Genomic DNA, 23814 nt, shown 5'->3' with positions numbered 1-23814 from the left:
GATGAGGGCAGAGTGGATCAAGGAACAAACGCGGGTTAATGATATCCTAGTTGAATTCAAGAAATGGGCTTGGGCAGGGCAAGTAATGGGAAGGCAAGGCAACCATTGGTTGTTAAAGGGTAACAGTCTGGATACCAAGAGAAGGCAAGTGTAGCGGGGGCAGTAGAAAGTTTCAAATTCAAATTTATTTGCCACCATGGTACAGATGATGGCGGGGACCCGTAGTAAAAGCTGCCGTTTGACAGCTTGACAAGGCCACGGGCCCCCACTTTGACAGCAATACAGTAAAGAAATAAAGAAAATACAATACAATAAAGAAAATAAAAAAATACATATAGCAGAGCTGTTATCCGGTTACAGTAGTCAGCATAAAATCAACAGCATTGTCCTGGCTGGAAAGAAAACTTACAATGATGGTGAAAGAAAGAAGAATTAGGTAGACAAATCACAGAAAAAAGGTTAGGTGTAGTGTAAAAAAAAAAAATACTCGAACAGTTTGTGGCGTGTTGTGTTTTGGAGATCAATATCGTTTTGTGCGAGTTTGTTAAGAAGTCGTGGTAGTTTATTTTCTGTTTGATTACCATAGAAGGTTGTTTTTACGTTCCATTGTGCTATATTTCTTGTGCTGTACATTGCATCTCGTTTTTCACACACTTGCTCAGACGATAGTCATAAAGCTTAGTAATTGGTAGTAAGTTATACTTTAAGAAAAGTGCGGCCGTATGGTAGGTATGCGAAACATTTTCAACAATTCTTAGAAATTTTTCTGTAACAAGTGTAGTTTCTGAAGATTGCCTGCTGTTGTTGCACCCCAGGTTAAATGGCAATAGCTGAAATGAGATTGTATCAATGAATTATATAGCATTAGCATTACATTTCGCGGCAGTATCTCACGGTTCTTGTAAAGAAGACCAATAATACGTGAACATTTATTTGTTACAAAGCTAACATGATCATCCCATGACATTCTTTCATTAAATAATATACCTAATGTTTTAAATGAAGGCACAACTTCTAAGGGTACGGACTGCAGGAATATGTTCTTAGTGAGACAGACCTTCTTGTTTCTACCTCTGAAAACAACGACTTTAGTCTTTGCTGTGTTAATCTGCAACGCATTTCTGCTACTCCAGTTTTCTATTTGCTTCAGTGCATTGTTTGCAGTATCTGTGAGTTCAGCTGCATTATCTCCGGCAAGAAAAATACTGGTGTCATCAGCATAGATGATAAATTAGGTGGGCGGATGAGATTAAGAAGTTTGAGGGGATAAGGTAGCCACAGCTGGCACAGGACAGGTTTATTGTGGAGGTCTTTAGATCGTGCGAACACTTTATGCTGAAATGTAGCCACGACAGCTGCCTCCTCAACCTTTGAAACCTCAGTTCCCTCCCACCCCAAAGCAAGAGACAACACACCGGCATGCTTTATCTACATCATCAGTTCTTTATTCCAAATACTCATGTGTCATTAACGCACACCTAGGTGTTCTACATAGTGAATAATGCTTCTCAAATGCTTTGAGCTTCTTCCGAAAACAGCGCTGAAACCCTGAAATGCAAAAACACTGAAGTCACTATAAAATTGACATAGCAATACAATGCATGCCATTGGTTTAGAAACTAAGTTGAGGTCCGCATTCTGGAGCCAGTGCCTATGTAGTCTACGACTCGTGTTTTTGGTGACAAAACGGCACAGTAAGCGGAAGCTGTAAGACTGGCACGGCGTTAACTTTGCTATTGCTTGCCCAAGCCCTACAAGTCAATAATAAATTTTTACCGAAGCAGACTCAAGTGACATTGATCTGGGCCAGAAAACAAACATATCCAATTTTAACCCGAGCAAGAAGTTGTGCCTTCTGATCTGGCTGCGACTGTTTTGCACGGAAGGACAATCGCCCAAGCTGGACGGACACGACAGCAGGCGCGCCTCCATCTTTCCCTGCGAGAAACTGCCCCATGCGTGCTGCGCTGTGCTGCCATGCAAACTTAGTGTGTTGGCAGGTCACTGCTTGTCATTCGGGCTGTCTGTGAGCTGGCCAATATTATTTTCTTTTTTTTTTGAGTGGCAAGACAAACCTTGGCTTTCCTCCCGAGAGCAAGCTCACCAAAGCGATTTCTTTTCAACAATATGGGCAAACTTGTCATAAAATTGCGGTTTTTATACAGAAACAACTTTTCAATGAAAATGTTCCCTCAGACAAAATGAAAGCCTGCAAAGCACAAGAATAGTATGTGAAACAATGCAAAGCCTACCAGAAGGGTCATTCCACATCATATGCATCACACTTTGTGCTTGACCCTCCGATTTCTTCCACAAAATTTATGGGTCTTTAGCCCACTCTCGAAAATAATTTCCTTTGATAATTTTGGGCAAGAAATTATGATCATGTCACAGCACTGAATTTTCCAGAGGAGTACAAAACTAGGTCTCACTACAAAATGCACAAAACTATTCCTTTTATTTCTACGCTAAATATTTTTCCTTAACAATGCACAAGCGCTGCATTTTACTATCAGCCAAGAATAAACTGCCAGCTGAAAACTGTTTATATGTTTTATTTCTTTAGTTTAGCCCAAAAAGTACCATTTTTAAAAATTTTTTCAGAAAATGTACGAGACATTCATGAGCAGTATAGAACACTTCTAGGCTGCCTGGAGCATGTACTACTCGTTAAAATTGTTTCACCTCAAATAAAACAGAATAAGTTAGTGGAAGAAAATTCCTAAGTTGTGAGTGAATCTTTCTCAGATGGAGGTTTCAGTGTTGAACCTGGTATTTCGGACCACCGTTTGTTGTTCTTTTCATGGTTTACATGGGCCTTATTCAAAACTCTCGCAATCAGCATGCTGCGCATGTAAGTGATTTTGATCGGGCTGATGACACTTCTGTTATCGATTATTTGGACTCTACGTTGGGCCATATTAGCAGTGATGATGTGCATAGTTTATGGAAGTGCCTCAAGAAAAGCATTTTATTCTGTTTCCAATTTTATGCCCCAACGAAAAGTCAAAAAGAAGCACATACATTCTTGGGTGAGTAACATTATTATTCACCTCAAGTGAGAACTTAAACGATATATATATAGAAGAAAGCATCCTACATCTTCACAGTACCTGCAGACATTAAAAACTGAATTATCAAAACTCATTACTTTAATGTCACCCTACCATCCTTCCTAAAATCAGAACCTAACAAATTCTGGCGTAACTTTGGCCAAAAAAAGGAAAGCCTGCGGGAAATGGTTTATGAGGGTTTAACGTCCCAAAGCAACTCAGGCTATGAGGGACGCTGTAGTGAAGGGCTCCAGAAATTTCAACCACCTGGGGTTCTTTGTGCACTGACATCGCACAGTACACGGGCCTCTAGAATTTCGCCTACATCGAAATTCGACCGCCGCGACTGGGATCGACCCCGCGTCTTTCGGGTAAGCAGCCGAGCGCCATAACCACTGCGCCACCGCGGCGGCCTGCGGAAAATGAAAGCTGATGATGGGTGTCTTGTTTCTGAGCCCAAGGAAATCGCTGAGCTTTTTAATAAATATTTTCAAAGCGCCTTCACTTCTGATAGGGCTCTTGGGGTACTGGAGCGACCCGTCACCTCTGATGAGGCTCCTGACATCTCCGCTGATGGAGTTTTATCTTTATTGTTAAGGATAAATATTCGGAAAGGCCACGATATGGATTGCATTCCAAATGCTCTCTTAAAACGGTATGCGCCTCAAATTTCAGAACATCTCGCTAGGCTTCTTTCACTGTCATTGCGTACGAGTGAATTGCCAAATGACTGGACGATGGCTCGTGTAGTTCAGATTCACAAAAAAGGGGATAAATTAACTGTGTCCAATTACCGGTCGGTCTCACTTATTTCTACATCCTGTAAACTATTGGAGCATATAGTCGCTGGTTTCATTAACAATTTTTTAAATGACAGGGGTATTTTATCACCGGCTCAGCACGGATTCAAAAAGTGTATGTCCACTATTACACTAGTTAGTACTATTCATGACTTTCTTAGCATTCTAGATAACTCGGGACAGGTGGACGTTTTGTTTCTCGATATGGCGAAACCCTTCGACAGGGTACCACATTCTAAACTAATTTATAAATTGCAGCTGATTGGACATCCGTGATATCTTGTCAAGTAGATTAAATCCTATCTGAGAAATAGAACTCAGTTTGTCAAGGTGAACGGTGCCTCTTCTCAAACACTTGCTGTCACTTCCGGAGTCCCCCCAGGGAAGCATGTTAAGGCCATTAATTTTCCTAATATATATATATATCAATGATATAATAGATGAAATTTCCCCTCCAGTATCAATAAAACTGTTCACAGATGACTGTGTAGTTTTCAAAGAAATATCATCAGAAGCAGACCACCAGCTGCTCCAAGAATCCTTATTAAAAATTTGTCGGTGGTGAGATAAATGAAATATGAACCTAAACATAGGCAAGACTGTGCTTCTGTGGATAACAAGAAAGAAAAATGCTAGCTCCTACCAGAATCGACTTTTCAACAGCAATATTAGTGGGGTTCCCTATTACAAATACCTAGGAGGTTTGTAATACCCTATTAAAAATACCTCTTACTACCGTATTTACACGATTTTAAGTCGACTCAAATGTAAGTCGACCCCCCCAAATCGCATGTCCGAAAAAAAAAAAGTTGACACGAATGTAAGTCGACCCCCCCAATCTTGTCCGAAAAAAAAAAAACACCGATGGAGCGCTTCAAAAACGAAAATTTATTGCATAGATGGGCTATTCATCCTCACTTGAGTCATCTTCAGTGGTACTGCTGTCGTCGTCATCGTTGCCGCTGCGATCCCACAGCACATCGTCCTGCATGGAAAGCCCGCACTTCCTAAATGACCGCACCACGACATTGCGTGGAACGGCCGCCCAAGCGGAAATCACCCACCCGCACATAGCCGCCAGGGAGGCTCTCTTCACGCGCCCCGTTGGCGTAAGTTCCCGCCCTTCTGCCGCCAGCCACTCGTTGTACTCACGCCGGAGCAAGCCCTTGAATGGCTTGTTAATGCCGACGTCTAGCGGCTGCAGCTGCCACGTCAGACCGCCGGGAATCACCAGCATATCTGTATCTTCATTTCGGAGCTCTGCCTTCACTCTTACTGTAAGGTGGCCGCGAATGAGTCCAGCACGAGGAGGTTCGGATTGCGATTTCTGAGGGATGCCCCTGGCCTCAAAAGCCACACTTGACGGTACCAATCAATAACTAAGTCGTCCGTCATAAAGCATTTTTCGTTCACTCGCACAATCACACCTTTCGGGAACATTTCCTTTGGCATAGTTTTTCTTTTCAAGACAATGTACGGTCAGAGCTTTGTGCCATCTGCCAAGCATGATAGCATAACAGTGAACCAAAGTTTCTCGTTTCCTGTCGTGAGCAGCTTAACCTCGCGAGCTCCCCTGATGCTCACTGTTGTGTTGCTCGTCATGTCAAAGTAGACGGGAGTCTGGTCCGCATTGCCGATTTGGCCGAGCAGGTATCGCCGCGAGTCGCGGAGCTTGAGGTAGTGCCTATGGAAGGCGAGAACTTTCTCCTCGTAAGCAGCAGGCAGCTTCTGGCATACACTAGTACGCCGACGAAGAGAGAATCCAGCCCTCTTCATAAATTTCGAAGCCCAAGCCCTGCTGGCTTTGAAGTCTGTTCGGAGTATTACAGCTTCCGCAGCAAAGACCCGGCCTTGTTGCGTGATCATTTCGCATGTCACTGGAAGGAACCGATCACGTATTTCGGTGACATACGCTGCAAGCTTGACCTCCAGCTCCAGAAAGCGTCCCGACTTCGGCCCGCGGAAACCTCTTCGCTTGGAGTCGCAATCGAAAATTTTGTCTCGCTGCTCCCGCCACTCCCGCACCAACCGTTCAGAAACGTCGAACTTGCGGCCCGCCGCGCAGTTGTTGGTTTCTTCGGCGTAAATGATGGCCTCCCTCTTGAACGCTGCAGTGAATGAGCGCCGAATACTTTTCGAACCTGGAGAGCTCATGGCGAAGCACGCGGCCGGCAGTCGAGTCAAAAGCACCAGCTCCAAGCACCACCAAAGAGTGATCGGTGTTGGGGCGTCGGCTCTTCCAGCAAACATCGGCATTCCCCAGAAGCGCCGCTGTTACGTATTGTGCAACCAACTGAAATAGCGGCTCTTCCATCAGCTAGCGACACTCCCGGGCGCTGGCGCAGACTCCGCGATTGGAACAGCGGGACAGCGGCCCTTCCCGCGAGTGAAATGAAATGAAATTGGTTTTGGGGGAAAGGAAGTGGCGCAGTATTCGTCTCAAATATCGGCGGAAACCCAGTTGTAAGGGAAGAGATAAAGGAGGGAGTGAAAGAAGAAAGGAAGAACGAGGTGCCGTAGTGAAGGGCTCGCGAATAATTTCGACCACCTGGGGATCTTTAACCTGCTGTACTGACATCGCACAGCACACGGGCGCCTTTGCGTTTCGCTTCCATCGAAACGCTGCCGCCGCGGTCGGGTTCTAACCCGGGTATCCTGTTCAGTAGCACCGAACCATCGCGGTGGGTAACAGTGTGCGCAGTAAAAATAAAAAATGAAAAATCCTGGCCAAAAAGCCCGCGGAATACCTGAATGCTACGCTTGGAGCCGTAGAGCAAACAAAAACTTCTAACATCGCAGTAGCGTCTCTGATAGATTGTTTTTCTTGCTTTTATTGGCAGTTCAAGGTTTCGTTTCGATTGTAAGTCGACCCCCCCACTTCGGAATTTTAAATTTCAAAAAAAGGGTCGACTTACAATCGTGTAAATACGGTAATAAATTAACTTGGAGAGCTCACATTTCTTAAATTTGCTCAGCTGCATTCACGAAGCTTTGTTTTTTAAGACGTAAATTAAAACATCCTCCTAGCAATATAAAGTTCTTAGCATATAATACATTCAGTAGGTCGAAGCTTGAATATGCTTCTGCTATAGGGGATCCCCACACTAAAAAAAGATATTTATCAACTGGAGCTCATTCAGAGAAAGGCAGTCTGTTTCATTTTCAATAAATACAGAAGATGCAACTCTCCAGCAAAACTTATGAACGATAAAAACTTCCGCTGCTTCATATGCACAGAAAATTCTACCGTATTTTCCTCCTTCATAAGATAGTGTCAGGTAAACTTGGAGTTATTCCTCAGCCACTCCAGCACTAGAAAGACTTGCCACACCATGACACCAAGGTACACTCTTCACAGCCACTTTTTCCTAAAACAAATGCATTCAAACACAGTTTCTTCCCCCAAATAATTTCCAACTGGAATGCACTTCCTGAATACGTTTTGCAGTCTACAAACATCGATAAAGAAGTTAAAAATTATTTCCTGAATTAGATATACCTACAGCTTTGTATTCAAATCTTTCCTGCTGTTGTGCTTTTTTCATTTGGGTGTTTTTGAGTCATTTCTGTTGTTCCCTTTGTGTGTCATGCAATGTGTCACCATTATTTTGTACGTGATGTTTTTATTTTATGCCCCTCCTGCCTGGGCCAATCTGGCCTGCAGTATAGTGAAATAAATAAATAAATAAAAAGTGTGTACTCGGGTTGATAGCATCAGTGCAGCAAACTAAGCAATCACCTTAACCCTTTCAAGTGCTTTGTACACAATTGTGTGCACAGCAAACTCAGCTTTTTTTCGACAATTTGCTGCACTTGGCAGTTATTTCACTACTGTTTCAATCGAATTAAGCATCCTTCTTGTTGCTAAAAAATTTTTTTTGTGCCATATAGCGAATTCAGTAAATATTTCACATAACAGTGCGCTGGGTAGCACATCATACGCCATTTTTATGCAGACAGACTTTGCCGCCAGTTATCACATCGATTGTTTTTGCTCAATGTCGAGCGTAATGTGCATCTTCAAAACTAAGAGTGATTCCACAATCCCTCGGGTGCTTACTTGCCAAATCCGAGCATTTCGATATTGCTATTCATTACCAACCTGGCTCTCTGTACAGAATTTTGTATACCCTTGTAAAAACTTACCCGCTGATCAGTCGGTCTGGAAAAATAAATTCCCTTTCTTGCGGCCTGAATATACTATTTAGGCGAAAAAGTATGATTTCTATCAAAACGAAAATGGTGCCTTAAAGGGTAATATGTGTACCAACCAAGGGAAGTGAACATTAAACGCCACAATTTCCAATTTACATTAAATAGTTGCAACAAAAAAACCCACGCGCAATTTCCTGACAAAATGGCATCCAGCAAGCACATCTAACTATGCAGACATTCAGAAAGTTGTGCCAAGCATCTCAAGGGCTAGATTCAAATTCACAATTAACAATAGTTACGGCGCTTGGCTACTGATCCGGAGTACCTGAGTTCGAACCCGACCGTGGCAGCAGCGTTTCGATGGAGGCGAAACGCAAAGGCATCCATGTGCTGTGCAATGTCAGTGCACATTAAAGATCCTCAGGTGGTCAAAATTATTCTGGAGCCCTTCACTACGGCACCCCTTTTTCCCTTTCTTCTCTCAGTCCCTCTTTTATCCCTTACCTTACGGCGCAGTTCAGGTGTCCGTTGACATGTGACACAGATACTGCGCCATTTCCTTTCCCCAACAATCAATTTTAAATTTTCAGACTCAAATGCACAATTCAAATTTCTTGAAATGTTTGCAAAACATGCATGATAGGGCAAATCGAAATTCTAATTTAAAGCAAGTATTAGCTGCCCGTTACCAGTGCCAACAATTAATGTAGATACACAAAAGGATCAACTGAGGCATAAACAATACCACAGCAAAATCTGCCATACATGTTCTTCACATGATTCATGAAGCACAATACTTCCACCATTGCTGCAGATGACTTGCATGCAGCATAACAGGCAACGTGCTTGCAATTACTTGTAGACAAGGCAGATCTTTGTATTACTCCTGACCCCCCAAACAGCCATTATGAAGGCTATAAATCATCTGCAATCTATGCCTGTCGCAACTGTATTACTAATACCACAAGAATGGAACTTGTATTAAGAAATTAATGTTTTAACCTATCTCTCAGTCTCTTTTTACTCAGCTTTCAGCAGAACAGATCAGCCTTTGCATATCTCTCTCTTTCTCTCCCTCACACACACATGCACAAGCACCAACTGGCACAGCGGCGTAGTGGTTATAGTGCTCGGCTCCTGACCCAAAAGACGCGGGTTCGATCCCGGCCACAGCGGTCGAATTTCAATGCAGGGGAAATTCTAGGGGCCCGTGTACTGTGCGATGTCAGTGCATGTTAAAGAACCCTAGGTGGTCGAAAATGTACGAGGTTCTCTTGTGTTGGATACCTACGATATTTACCCCAAGCTCTGTTTTGTAGTTTTTTTCCTTCCTTGCAGTCTTTTGTCCACCACACTTTGTGGCTTTGTCGCACCACTCCTGAAGACTGAGGAATAGGTAAATGTCCGGCAGTTAAAATACAATTCGTGAACTTTTCATTTATTTGATCAATGCTCAGATTTTCTAAAACAATTTTTTCTAATGTGGCTTCTGCTCTGAAAAGTTGCCAGTCTGCTAAATGAACCTTCCAATGTCGCGGCTCTGTTGGGATAATTTCCAGTGGGGATGTTAAACTGATTAATACTGGAAGGTGATTTAGGACTTGGTTGTAGGCCAGTTGGAAGGTGATCACTGCCATATGGGCTGTCAATGACATCCCATTTAAAATCGATAAAAACACAAGGTGAACTAAAAGACAGATCTATACAGCACATTTTCCCCGAGGTTGGGGAGCAGTATGTGGCCTTCACCGTATTTAAAAGAAATATATTATTTGTGAGGACAAAATCTTCCGATTGTTTGGCCCCTAGAGTCGCAGCGCTCGCTTCCCCAAAAAGACGAGTGAGCGTTCAAATCACCAGTTACCAGATATGGCTCTAGTAGTTCATCGGTCAGTTCTTCTAGATCATGGACTGTTAGTGCTAAATGTGGAGGAAGATATACAGAACAGATTGTTAGTGTTGTGTAGCTGACGATGCTGACGGCAACAGCCTCAAGTTTTTTTTTTCAGCTTGATTTCTTGAGCACGGACACCTCTTTGGACAATTGTGGCGCCTCCAGAGTGTCTATTTGCCTGCTCGCGATTGCGTTGGAAAAGTTTATAATGTCTCAGGATATTTACATATTGTAAACTGAGATTGGTTTTCTGAAGACGTAAAGCTGTGGACAGCATTGACACTATTATATGAGTTACGTCACTGTAATTCCGCAGCAATCCTCTACAGTTCCACTGAACTAAAATAGCCATGTTTATGTTTTTGGGAGGGAACGAAAGGGGATTTACTTATGTGGTGGGCCTGTTATGAGGGCTCTGTCTTTTTTTCACTCAACCGAGCTGTTCCGCCACTGCAAAGTGGGCGGATTGGGAGTTACATCCATCACCTCGCCAGAAGGTGCTGGAGGACAGCAGAGAAGCCACGGTTGTGTTAGTTTCCGGCCTCCCCCGACAGGGGAAGTCCTGCGGGATGCCGACCCATGGACCGGCGCTCCCTGCTTTGGGAATGGCAGGGGAGCTTTCGCTGACCCTGCCTGGGGCGTGGATGGCCCTGCCATAGGCTCTCTGGAAGTGGCCTCGGCAGGTGCAGGAGTGCTTTGCTACGCCCCTGCGCACCACATCAGCGAAGTTGGGTTTCGCTGTGAAGGAGAATGTGTTGGTGAGTGCAAATCGCCTCCTCGCTTCTTTAAATGAAATGTATTCCTTGGTCTTTCTGGTGATTATCTCTTTTTCTTTCTTCCAGGACGGACACGCCCTGGAGAATGCAGCATGGTCTCCTTCACAGTTTGCGCAGCGCGGGGCTCCGTCACATTTATCAGAATGGTGATCCTTCGAAGCACATTTTGCGCAAGTTTTGCGACCGCGGCGACTCTGTGAGCCGTGGCCGAACCTTTGACAATTGAAACATCTGCGAGGGTTGGGTACGTATGGTTTTACATTGACTTTCAAATATCCCACTTCGATTGTGTCGGGCAATGTGCTGGTGTTGAATGTGAGGATCAAGTGTTTTGTGTCTATTTCATTATTGTCCTTCCAGATCTTGATTAGGTGGACATCTATGACGTCTTGGTCGCTCAGCCCTTCGAGCATTACTTTTTCAGTAATGTGTACAAAATCAGTTTCGGATATTACGGCTCGGACAGTGTTCAGTGATCGATCCGAACTTACGGAGACACAGATTTCCCCTATGGACGCTAGGTTTGAGAGCTTAGAGTGTTCGACGTTGTCGCACAGTTCGAGTAATAAATCGCCACTGGCCATTTTTGATACCTTATAGCCGAAGCCCAAGGTTTCTGTCAAGCACTTAGATGCAAGGAAGGGGGATAGTACCTTTGCTTACTTATCTTCAACTTCACTATGGATAACATAATATTTCGGGAAAGTTACTTTCCTTTTTTGAAAAAAGTTTTCTGCCTCATTCCGCCTTCTTTTCAGAGAGCGATCAGGTTTGGAAAGTGGGGTGGCCATAAAAAAATCAAGTTTTTCTGTCATGGTGCCAGCCTCCCACCATGAAGGCCAACTAGGGGACGGGACAGGAACTTGCAAGCAAGTCCTGCCCACGCCAGCTGTACACCCCAACTATAATCAAATATGACGCAACTCAGGGTGGTTGGCCACGCAAGGTTAACCCTCACTGCCAGGAAAAAAGGAAAAACCAAGAAGTGAGTAGGAGACAGGAGAGTTGTGAGAAAGGGGTAGGAAAGGAAAAGATGGAGAGGAGGACAGGAAAAGGCGACAGCAGATTTCCCCTGGTCGGGTCAGGCCGGAGGTGCCGTCTACAGGAAGCTGGGGCCAAAGTGGTGTGTTGCTTCTGCTGAGGGGCCTTAAAAGGCCCAAACGCCCGGCATCGGCTCAACCACCAGGATCCCCTTTTCCCCGGACACAGCAATGCCACGCATGGCTAAGCGTAGGCGCTCGGGTCCGTGGTGACGCACTGCTCCCCACCATCCCCCTTCGGGGATGTCCCTGCGAATACTCAAGAACCCGTGGTGTCGCAACACACCAACATCTGCATGTAGCAGATTCCCCTGCAGGGAGAGCGATCGTTGGCTGTGATCTTGAATGTTATGGAGCCACTGATACTCACGTTGGAAAGCTTTTATGAAGATGGTGCTGACACAAGCAGCGAAGTTGGTGGACAGCTTCACTGCTCGTGTCACTGCTGATGGTGGCGGGTTACAGCTACATTGAGAAAAGAAACGATTGCTTCGTGATCGTTTTCCGAGGCCACTGACATCTCTAAAATATGCCATTTAAGCAACTATAACGCCAGCGGTGGATCTTTGTTGAGTGACTGAGGCAACCATTGAAGTCGCCCATCAGTACAGTGTACTTTATTTGCTCATTGCCGAATCCACGTATTTAAACAAGCTTTCTACGATCTGGTGATCATAGCTAGATGTAGTTGCCTAGACCTGTGCTACCTTCAGTTTGGTCAAAATGTTTGGGGAATCCCCCAAGGTGGACTAGATTCGTAATAAGGGAGTAATTACTCACTGGCATCCACCCAAGCGCAGCCATACAGCTACAAAGGAAAGCTATACAGCTTTCTCGGAAACTTCGCAGTTAAAGAAAAATTCATCCTGGTCTGGGGTTCGAACCCGGGACTACTTCACCGGAGCAGTCGCTCTACGCTAACCGGGACGGCAAGCTTACCACAAGTCCTACCATAAGCTTGCCATCCCGGTTAGCTCAGTGGGTAGAGCTGCAAATAAGACCACCTTACCCCCTCAGAAGATGAAAAGAAAACAAGGATTTGTGGTTGTCAAGTACTGGCCGGAATGCATGCATGGTTCGACATTTCTTTTTTGGCCAAAAACTCGATTTAAACCACTGCGCGTATGCATTAAGGCTCACCGTAGCTTGTTGCAAAATCATATGACAGCAAAATCACCATACTTCTCTCTGAACAGCAATACATTTCATAAAATTGCAAGCGGTAAGCCCAAGCAATGTGTGTGCTTTGCATATAAGGTGTTTATTTTCTATTCCGGACCGTCCGCTGTGGTGGCCTGATCATATCCGTGATTGGTTCTCAATCCCAAGATTGTGGGTTCAAATCCTGGCATTTTCGTGTGTATTTATTTCTGTTTCCTTTCTTGCTGTTATAGGTAAGAAGTGCTGCTGCCCAACTATCTCACTCAAAATTGCGCTGGAAATGACTCTTCATTTGCATGTTTTCTTCAAATGGCTGCTCCCGGGGTCTAACTGTTGCCCCCTTTCCTAGGGGACCAATAGTTAGACCCTTTGCAGTTGATCCTGAAAAGGACTAATGGCTGTGGCAAGTTAACTGGTTCCTTAAGACTTACCTCTCGCCCCCTTTTAGTCCCTTTCGTCTTAGAGTGTATGCTTCATCTGTCCTCCTAACCTCACTAAGCCCTATAACATCCCATTTAACACCCCCTAGTTCCTCTAACAGCACTGCTAGACTGAGGCCAGGCAGTAGACGACTATGGCATAGGCTCTAGGAATAGCAGGGAGAAGTTAATAGAAGAGTTCGAAGAGAGGAATAATTTACGGGTCACGAATACCTTCTTTTGCAAACGAGAAAACAGGAAGTGGACGTAGAAGAGCTCCAATGGTGAAATTAAAATAGAAATAGACTTCATACTATGCGCTCACCCTGGCATCATAAAGGATGTGGAGGTCCTCGGAAAAGTGCGTTGTAGCGACCACAGAATGGTAAGGTCTTGAATTAGCTTAGACTTGAAAAGGAAACAGAAGAAACTAGTGAACTGGAATTCCCGCCCATTAACGAGTTAGTGGTAAGAAGGAAGGCAGAGGAATTCAGGATATTAAGTAGTCCAAGGCGAGAACGACGCAAGAACGCCCCGGGCACAGCACACAGGCCGAAAGCACAGGGCCCGCACAGAGAACTAAAGCCCAGAACATGCGCACCACCGAGACACTTCGTCTTCACTTCCAATATCTGCTGCACGGCACCCAGTCGCAAAAACACCGTCTCGGTGTACATTAGGGCGTGGCAAGGCATGGCGAGATGTAGGGCTTGAGGCGAGAGACGTGGAAAACGTCAAGCTGAGGTGCACAGGAGGTGGTCTCCGGGAAGGTCGGGGCGACCCCATAAGTGACAGCGGTGACTTGGCGGAGCACACGGTATGGGCTAACATACCGGGACAGAAGTTTTTCGCAAAGCCTCACACAGCGAGATAGATGGCAACCAAAGCAAGACGAGGGTGCCAGGGGAGAAAGTGACCATGCGGCGGCAGCAATCATATAGTCCTGCTGTGAGGCTTGTGATGCTAGTAGTCAGGATCGCGCCAGTTGGCGGGCGTGGTCGGCCCGGGCAATTGCGTCGTGTACGTATTTAGAAGGCTGTGAAGTAGATGTTGGAAGCAGCGTGTCCAAAGGTAATTGGGGCTCACGGCCGTACAAAAGATAGAACGGAGAGTAACTTGCAGTGTCATGACGGGAAGAGTTGTAGGCGAAAGTCACGTATGGAAGGGCAATGTAACAGTCCCGATGGTCCGGGGACACGTACATTGCGAGCATATCCGTGAGAGTGCGGTTCAGGCGCTCTGTGAGGCCGCTGGTTTGGGTACAATAAGCGGTGCTCAGCTTATGTTTAGTCGAGCAGGAATGGAGAATGTCATCGACAACTTTAGACAGCAACGGCCGCGGTCGGTGAGAAGTTGATGGGGTGCACCATGACGGAGGATGAAATCGTACAGGAGAAAGTCGGCAACGTAAGTAGCAGTACTGGCATGAGTGCGTAGCGAGTGGCATTGTCTGTAGCAATGACGATCCATTTGTTTCTGGAGATGGACTCCGGAAATGGGCCCAAAAGATCCAAGCCAACACGACAGAAAGGTTCAGGGGGCACATCAATAGGTTGGAGCAAACAGCAGCAGGACGTTTCCATTGCTGGCACTGGTCGCAGGCACAAACATAGCGGCGTACGGACTGGTAGAGGCATGGCCAAAATAAGCGGCTATGTACGTGGGCGTAAGTACGCGAGACACCCAGATGTCCAGCAGTGGAGAGGTCACGGAGCTCGTGAAGGACATAGGTGCACAGGTGCTGGGGCACAACGAGCAGGAGGTCAGGGCCGGTGGGGTTTAGGCTTCTGCGGTATAGAGTGTCATGATGCAGCACAAACCGGCGCAGAGCAGGGTCAGATGGGAGGGGTTGAGGCGGTCAATAATAAAGCGGAGCTCGATATCCTCGCACTGCTCATCGCCAACGTGAGCAATAGCAGAGAGCGACAACAGGTTGGCGGCGCAGCCACTGCCAGGATGTTCAGAAGGGTCAACGGGATATCGGGAGAGGCAATCAGCATCGATGTGGAGCCGACCGGACTTACAGACCACGGTGTAGTCGTAGTCGTCTTGAAGGCGTAAAGTCCAGCGACCAAACCGACCAGTAGGATCTTTCAGTGAAGAGAGCCAGAAGAGCGCATGGTGGTCGGTGACAACCGTAAAAGGGCGGCCGTATAAATACAGGCGAAATTTTCCAACGGCCCACATGAGCGCCAAGCACTCGCATTCCGTGATGGAGTAATTGCGTTCTGATGTAGACAGGAGGTGGCTCGCGTAGGCGATGACATGGTCAGACCCAGATTGCCGCTGAGAAAGGACAGCGCTGATTCCATGACCGCTGGCGTCAGTGCGGACTTCAGTGGGAGCAGCCACATCGAAATGTGCCAAGATGGGCGAGGTGGTGAGCTTCGAGATTAGAGCAGCAAACGCGCTTTCTTGAAGGGATCCCCAAGTGAAAGTCATGTCCTGAGTCACTGAGGGGGGCGGACCATGTCAGCAAAGCCCGTGCATGAATCGGCAGAAGTAGGAAGCACAACCCCAAGAAGCTCCGTATGTCGTTTGCAGGGGTGCACAGGGAAGTCTTTCACGGCTCTGATCTTTGCTCGATCAGTGTGAGCATCCGTGGCATCGACGACATGGCCCAATATTGTGATCTGATGATGCGCGAAACGGCATTATTGAGGAGTTGAGCTGCAGACCGGCATGACGGAAAAGTGAAAGAATCTTGGAAAGGGGGATTGAGGTGAGAGGAAAAGCTGGGGGAGAAGACAATGACATCGTCTAGATAGCAGAGGCACGTGGACCTCTTTGAATCCGTGCAGAAGGGCGTCCATCATACGCTCAAAGGCGGCCGGTGCGTTGCATAAGCAAAAGGCATAACTCTGAACTGATAAAGCTCATCAGGTGTTACAAATGCGGTCTTCTCACGGTCCTGGTCATCCACTGCTATCTGCCATAGCTGGAGAGAAGATCTATACAGAAGAAGAATTTGGCACCATAGAGGCAATCAAGGGGCGTCGTCGATGCGCGGGAGGGGGTACACGTCCTTTTTGGTTATCTTGTTCAGGTGGCGACAGCCAACACAAAAACGCCATGAGCCATCCTTTTTCTACACAAGGACGACTGGCAACGCCCAGGGGCTGTAGGGCAGGTTTGATAATGTTCTTATCAAGCATCTTCGTAACCTCGGCGTTTATAGCCTGGCGCTCAGCGTGGTAGACTCGGTATGGTCGACAACGGATAGGAGAAGCATCCCCGGTGTTAATGTGGTGCTTCACAGAGAGAGCTTGGCCCAGCAGGATGTTACTGAGAACGAAAATGTCCGAAAAAGATTCGAGAAGGGCTCGAAGCTGTGCAGTTTGGGCGGGACGCAGGTCGGAGAGGCATCATGCTAGCGAAGGCGCCTGTAGAAAGAGAGGTAGGCTTAGGATAGGCTGTGTGCACTTGAGAAGGGGCGGTGCCGAATGTAGCGACTTGGCACAGGGTGAGGGGGGAGATCATAACAACACAAATGCCGGATGGAAGAACTTGAGGAGAGAAGCCAAAGCTGAGGAACGGCAGAGACAGTGCGTTCGCCTTGACGCAGGCGATGGTATAGGGCAGAGCAACATTGCGGCTGTGAGCAGGAGATCGGTGTGTGGGGTTCGATCCCCAGTGCCGACCGGGTACCCACCGGTGATACAATAGGTACAAGCTTCCCCTGGCCTGGTGCTCGGCTTAATCAGGGTGAAATGCTTGGGAATTGGGTCTTTGACCCTACCTTGAGCAAACGAAAATACCTTGTGCCATGGCGCTCTTTGGCCACAGATGCCCTTGCAGCATAAAAATCCACTATCATCATCAGGAAGATCAGTTACTAGGCACAACGATGTAGTCGCCATCAGGAACGGGGAAGAGGGTGTCAGTGCAACGAAGGAGGCGGCATGAGACGGCAGGCAAGCACAGTCTGCATTGAACAGGCAGAGAGAGGGATCGACGTGCTCGGAACTGAGTTGCGGGAGCTCAAGTTGTAGGACACCCTACGAGCAGTCAATTAGACCTGAATGGTCGGAGAGGAAATCCATGCCGAGAATGCGGTCGTGGGCGCAGGGGGACTGGGGTACTGTGGCTGGCAACAGTGATGCGAGCAGTACATAGTTTGTCGACAGCAGGTGTGCCTCCATCTGCCACACGCACGCAGGACATTGCAGGAGTGAGCACTTTGCGGAGGCGACGGCGAAGGGCAGAAACTCATCAGATACATGTGCGCAAGTGTCAATGAGGGCGCGCAAACGAAAGCCGTCGACTGTAACGCCCAGTAGGTTCAGTCGGGTGGTCAGTAGAGGCTTTCTGGTCAGGGTCATTGATGCAGTGTCACCTCCGGAGGCTGCATCAGCTAGTTTTCCAGAGTGGAGTGGACGTAGGGGGCAGTGGTCGAAAGAGGGGGGCGACTGTGGTGAGCGACAGCCTTGGGGCGACGGAGAGCGGGAATTGCGGAAGGAAGGTTCGGACTGGTCGGCCTGGGAGCGGGGTGAGAAGCAGCGCTGAGGGTCAGGTTGGTAGTTGGAGAAGCCACCGTGGGGAGGCGACGACCAAGGGCTGCGGCAATGTCGAGAAATGTGTCCAACACGGGAGCAGTGAAAGCAGATGGGTCTGTCATCAGCCATGCGCCATTCTGCCGGACTGCGGTAACGGGGCGTGGAGTAGTAGGTGGCGGAGAAAGCAGGGGAAGGAGGCTGGCGGACAGCTGGGCGGCCATGGAACACACCTGCAGAGAAATATCCAGGTTTGCCAGTTCTTGCTTGACGACGGCCTGAATAAGCAACAGCCTCCAGTTCAGGGCGGACGCTCCGGGTGACCGAATCGGTGACGACAGGAGCGTCCAAGGGCGCGCGGGATGGAGAACGCTGGTCCTCACAGGAAGATGTCGCGGCTGTGTTAGGAAGGCGGGAAAACGGCTGCGAAATGCGGCGGCCTTTCACTAGCTCAAATCGACGGCACTCTTTAATGATGGAGTCAATAGTGGAACAGTCTTTGCAAACAAGCAAATTGAAAGCATCATTTGCAATGCCTTTGAGCACGTGCTCCACCTTGTGTGTCTCACTGATGGCAGCATCGACCTTGTGGCAAAGAGCCACGATGTCCTGGATGCAGGCCATGTAGCTTTCTGTCGAAGATTGGGCTCAAGACGCAAGCTGTTTCTTGGCGGTGAGCTGCTGGTCATCAGGCCTACCGAATAGCGGCCTCAGCTTCTCCTTAAAGGCATCCCAGCTTGTTAGGTCTTGCTCGTGGGTCTCGTACCACACTCGTGCCGTGCCATTCAGGTAAAATATGACATTAGCAAGCATTAACGCCGAATCCCATCTGTTATAGGTGCTGACGCGTTCGTAGAGGCTAAGCCAGTCTTCCATATCCATGCCATCAGTGCCAGAAAAGGTACCGAGGTTGTGAGGAGGAGCCATGATCACAAAAGGAGCGGTAGTGGGGCTCCTTGACTCGCCGGGTGGAGCCATGGTGGCAGACTCGGCCTGACGACCACTACAAAGCTGTGTGGTGTGCTCAGCGTAAAATCCGCACCTCCACCAAAGATGCTGCATAGTCCAAGGCGACAACAACGCAAGAACGCCCCGAGCACAGCGCACAGGCCGGCACAGGGCCCGCACCGAGCACAGGGCACCAAAGCCCAGAACACGTTCACCACCGAGACACTTCGTTCACTTCGTCTTCGCTCCCAATATCCATTGCAATATTGTTGCAGAACAGATACTCAGCTTTAACTGAGGAAGACTATGTTAATGTTCAAAAAATGAACAATAACCTCACAGCTATCATTACAGAATGCACAGCAGACATAGGCAGTAGGTTGGTTTGACAGGATACCTGCAAGCTATCTCAGCAGACGATGGATCTGATTAAGAAGTGCCAAAACACGAAAGCATCAAACCTCACAGACAGAATAGAACTGGTAGAGCTATCAAAGTTAATCAATAAGCAAAGTATATGACGTACAGAAGTTTAATAACGGAGGTAGTCTAAAAGCGGTGAAGAGGAAACCAGGCATAGGGAAAAACCAGATGAATGTGTTAAGAGACAAAGAGGGCAATGTTAGCAATATGGATAAGATAGTTAAAGAAGCTGAAGAGTTCTAGACGAATCTATATAGTAGACAATGCAAGCAGGACGTAAATGAGATAGGCAATATCACACAGCAATGGCACATCCCGCCAGTAATGAAAGAGGAAGTAAAGAGTCTTAGCAGCAATGCAAAGGGGGTAAGCAGCTGGTGAGGATCAGGTAACAGCAGATCTGTTGAAGGACGGAGGGGAGATTGTGCTGGGAAAACTAGCCACCCTGTATATACGCAATGCCTTACGACTTCGAGCGCACCAGACGCTTGGAGGAACGCTAACATCATCTTTATCCATAATAAAGGAGACATCAAGGACTTGAAAATTACAGACCGATCAGCTTACTGTCCGTTGCCTATACGGTAGCTACTAAGGTAACCGCTAATAGAGTGAGGACAACCTTAGACTTCAATCAATCAATTGATCAGGCGGACTTTCGTAAAGGGTACTCGGCAAAAGACCATATTCACACTACCAATCAGGTGATAGAGAAATGCACAGAGTATAACCAACCCCTATATGTGGCCTTTATAGATTACAAAAAGCATTTGACACAGTTGAAACTTCAGCAGTCATGCGGGCAATGCGGAATCAAGGTGTAAAAACAGCCTTGTGAAAATATACTGGAAGATAGCTATAGTGGGTGCACAGCTACCATAGTCATCTATGAAGTCAGCAATGAAATTCCAATAAGAAAGGGTGTCATGCAGGGAGACACGATCTCACCAATGCTATTCACTGCCTGTTTACAGGAGGTGTTCCGAGGTCTGGACTGGGAAGAGTTGGGGACAAGAGTTAACAAACAATATCGTAGTAATCTGCGACTCGCTGATGACATTGCCTTGATAAGTCACCCAGGAGATGAACTGCAAAACATGATCATTGAGTTAGACAGGCAGAGTAGTACTGTGAGTCTAAAAATTAATACGCAGAAAACCAAAGAAATGTTCAACAGTCTCAGATGGGAACAGCAGTTCACAAATGGTAGCGAGGTGCTGGAAGTGGTAGGGGAATACGTATACTTAGGGCAGGTAGTGACCGCAGATCCGGACCACGACAGTGAAATAACTGGAATAAGAATGGGCTGAAACGCATTTGGCAAGTTCTCTGATAATGAATGACAGTTTACCAATATCCCTCAAGAGAAAAGTATATAACTGGTTAATGGTTTATGGGGGTTGAACGTCTCAAAGCAACTCAGGCTATGAGCGACGCCGTAGCAAAGGACTGCAGAAATTTCGACCACCTGGGGTTCTTTAACGTGCACTGACATCACACAGTAAATGGGACTCTGGCATTTCGCCTCTATTGAAATGCGACCGCCGCAACCGGGATCAAACTCTCGTCTTTCGGGTCAGTAGCCGAGCACCATAACCACTGAGCCACCACGGCGGCAAAAGTATATAACTGCTGTATCTTACATGTACTCACCTAGTGGGGGGGGGGGGGGGGGGGGGGGGGGGGGGGGGGGGGGGCTAACAACGTGAAGGCTAACAAAACGGGTTCAACTTAAGGACAGTGCAGCGAGCTACGGAAAGAAACATGATAGGTGTAACTTTAAGAGACAGGAAGAGGGCAGAGTGGGTGAGGGACCAAACGCGGGTTAATGACATCCTAGTCAAAATCAAGAGGAAGACATGGTTTACGCAAAAAGCGTACAGGCGCTAAAAGACGAAGACAAGCACACTCAAGACAGGACAGGCGCCAACTTCCAACTAAGTTTATTCATGGAAAAAACCGCTTAATAACCACACCAGCAGGCAAAGATAGAAGCAAAACAAAAAAAAACACGCAGTGACAGAGCATAAAAACACGTGCCAAAAGGATCAAGAAATGATTAGAACTCTGATAATGACCCACTGAGAAACCTAATCTCTTCTTCTGAGAGCGAGACAGATGGCTTGCTTATGCAGATATGACCCCTCTGCTTGATGTAATAAGCTTCTATGATTTCACGCTTTAATTTGTCTTTAGACCTTGCAATGAATTTGTCATGAATAAACTTAGTTGGAAGTTGGCGCCTGTCCTGTCTTGAGTGTGCTTGTCTTCGTCTTTCAGCGCCTGTACGCTTTTTGCATAAACCATGTCAAGCTACAGCCAACTAGCTCAAATGAAAGTCTTGCTGCAACATATTTCAAGAGGAAGAAATGGGCATGGGCAGTGGGCAGGGCACGTAATGCGAAGGCAAGATAACCGATGGTCCTTAACGGCAACAGACTGGATTCCAAGGGAATGGAAGCGTAGCAGGGGGCGATAGAAAGTAAGGTGGGCGGATGAGATGAAGTTTGCAGGGATTGGGTGGCAGCAGCTGGCACAGTACAGGGTTAATTGGAGAGGTATGGGAGAGGCCTTTGCCCCGCAGTGGGAGTAGTCGGGCTGATGATAATGATGAGGGAACCATGGAGACAATTGTGGGGCTTTCTGTGGGAGCAGTGCTCCAAGAAGTACGAGCGTCGGCACAGAAGCTTTCTGAGAATGGCATTTTCATTGCGGTATTAAAAGACAAAAACAAGAGTAACCTGCCACGTCAGTTAAGCAAGTACAAAGACCTAATTCTTGACAGCCTTCGGCAACGACTTATCGACCCCACCAATATTGTGTGATCTTTCTATGTGTGTCTGTCACAAAAGCAAGAAAAAGTAAACACGAGGGAAGTCCTTCCAGTAATCGGCTTACCATACAATGAACACGAGAGGTATTTGGATGCGGAATGAAATATCATCCCATGGCTGAAAGAGGATTTGACATCCACAGCATTGCTATCTTCATTTCTAGTTGTTCCCCACTTCCCGTTGTTTCCCAAGTTGAAAGATGTTGTTGGTCATCTTTTGTAGCTACCGATCACCACAGCCACTGTCGAGCGCTCCTTCTCGGCGTTAGAAAAAAGGAGCCTTCTAATCATGCGAAGCTGAGGCTGCGCTACACCAAAGTGCAAGAGCACTCGCTACGCTGACGCACACAGACATTGAGCACGTTTAGGTAACACGAAGTGCCTCTGCCTCCCCGTAATAATACTGCTGTGTAAATGCTGCGACATGCGCTGCAACTCGTGCTGGGACGATATCAGGGCACAATGCGGTTCAGCGCGTAAGAAACCAAAAGGTTAACACTCTAACAAATAGTTACCATTATCATTTCGCTGCGATACAGCAACGCAGAGATGCTCAGCTTCGGCTAGTCTTGAATACGATGCGTTTACCAGACGCGCCATCACGCCTTCTAATACCAAAACACAAATCCAATTTGCTTGCAACACGCAGCTTTGCGCTAAAGGACATCATTAAAATAGGATGAGCTGTTTACCATTAAAAGCGGCAGCAACGTGCAGGAGGAAGGCTTCTTCACTGAGACTTCTGTTGAGCTCCGCGTGCTCCCATCACGATGCCCACAAGTATGGCTACAAACGTCAGTCCTTGGCAAACGACTCGAGTGCGCATCATCATCTGGGATTGTTTTGATTGACCTTTGAACATGCTCCTAAGACCGAAACCCAACGCCGTCACTGTGGCTAGAAGTCCTGCGAAAAGCAAACACATTTCTCACGACAAGGTTAATCAATTTCGAGGACATGGGCATCTATACTCACCAAGCGGTACAAACGGGTTGCTCGCAAGTTTGTTTTTAATGCGCGTGGACCGCTCCATCTTCTCAACGGCATCACCTTCTCTGAAGGATTTTTCGATTGCTATCCATTCCAATTCATCATCATTTGAATGTTTAGGATGGTCCGCCATCGCCTGAAGAATCAGACCAAACCAACTAAACCAACGTCACGTGAGCGCCGCCTTTTCCGGCTACGGTACTTCCGCCCACGGGAGGAATGTTTTTTTTTTTTTGACACGTGACTGTGCCGCGCGTGACTTGAACAGCGCTGGCGAGGACAGGTGGAGCGTGTTTTGGAGTTTGCATTGCCATGGATGTTTGCACTGGTTAGTGTCAGTAGCACTAGTGTGCACCCTCAAAGTGTGTGACTCGTTCAAAATCAGTCAATTGTCTATTTGTGTTGGTTCACGTCCGTATTTGACCATCCAGCCTGCTACTTTTGCATAAAAACAAGTTAATTGTAATGAAATGTACTTCCAAATACAGCTCCCTTGCATGGTCAGCTGAACCTTTTAGCAACGCGGAATAACTGGCCACGGCACAGAATAGTATTTCCTTACCTTTATGTGCTCATGCTTGAATTATAATTGATATGCCATATATACGTAGTACATACAGGACTTTAACACCGTGCTCGCCCTTGTGAAGTCTACATAAACCTCGGGTGCACCTTTAAATTCCTAGAATTACGCAGAAAACTGATATCTCGCTGGCTGCTCTCAAACACCTAGATCGCGTTGGAACATATCTGCATTCTAACCACGTGTATATCATTGCATCCATGTCTATGCACACAGATGGCTCAGGTAACTCAACCAGTTCCGCGG

The 23814-nt window shown here is 47.0% G+C and overlaps 1 protein-coding gene across 3 annotated transcripts; it reads right to left on the bottom strand.

Moving 5' to 3' along the window:
- Window positions 1-1420: 1420 nt before the first annotated feature.
- Window positions 1421-23179, bottom strand: LOC144110307 (HIG1 domain family member 2A). 3 transcript variants are annotated; one of them, XR_013309802.1, is made up of 4 exons: window positions 22971-23179; window positions 22688-22901; window positions 12089-12183; window positions 1421-1548 (listed from the first exon to the last, which is right to left on the bottom strand). XR_013309802.1 is itself a non-coding variant. In XM_077643159.1 (3 exons), the coding sequence occupies exons 1-2, from the start codon at window positions 23116-23118 to the stop codon at window positions 22726-22728; spliced, it is 324 nt and encodes a 107-aa protein (XP_077499285.1). In that variant the 5' UTR covers window positions 23119-23179; the 3' UTR covers window positions 1421-1548; window positions 22688-22725. The 3 variants fall into 3 exon arrangements, 2 of the variants coding, with proteins under 2 accessions (XP_077499285.1, XP_077499295.1); XM_077643159.1 differs by lacking the exon at window positions 12089-12183; XM_077643169.1 differs by lacking the exons at window positions 1421-1548; window positions 12089-12183 and adding an exon at window positions 4728-4838.
- Between the last annotated feature and the right edge of the window lie 635 nt (window positions 23180-23814).

The sequence above is a fragment of the Amblyomma americanum genome, chromosome 1 (genome assembly GCF_052857255.1).
Source record: "Amblyomma americanum isolate KBUSLIRL-KWMA chromosome 1, ASM5285725v1, whole genome shotgun sequence".
In the NCBI taxonomy this organism is placed as follows: Eukaryota; Metazoa; Arthropoda; class Arachnida; order Ixodida; family Ixodidae; genus Amblyomma; species Amblyomma americanum.
This window is presented reverse-complemented; position numbering and strand designations above follow the sequence as displayed.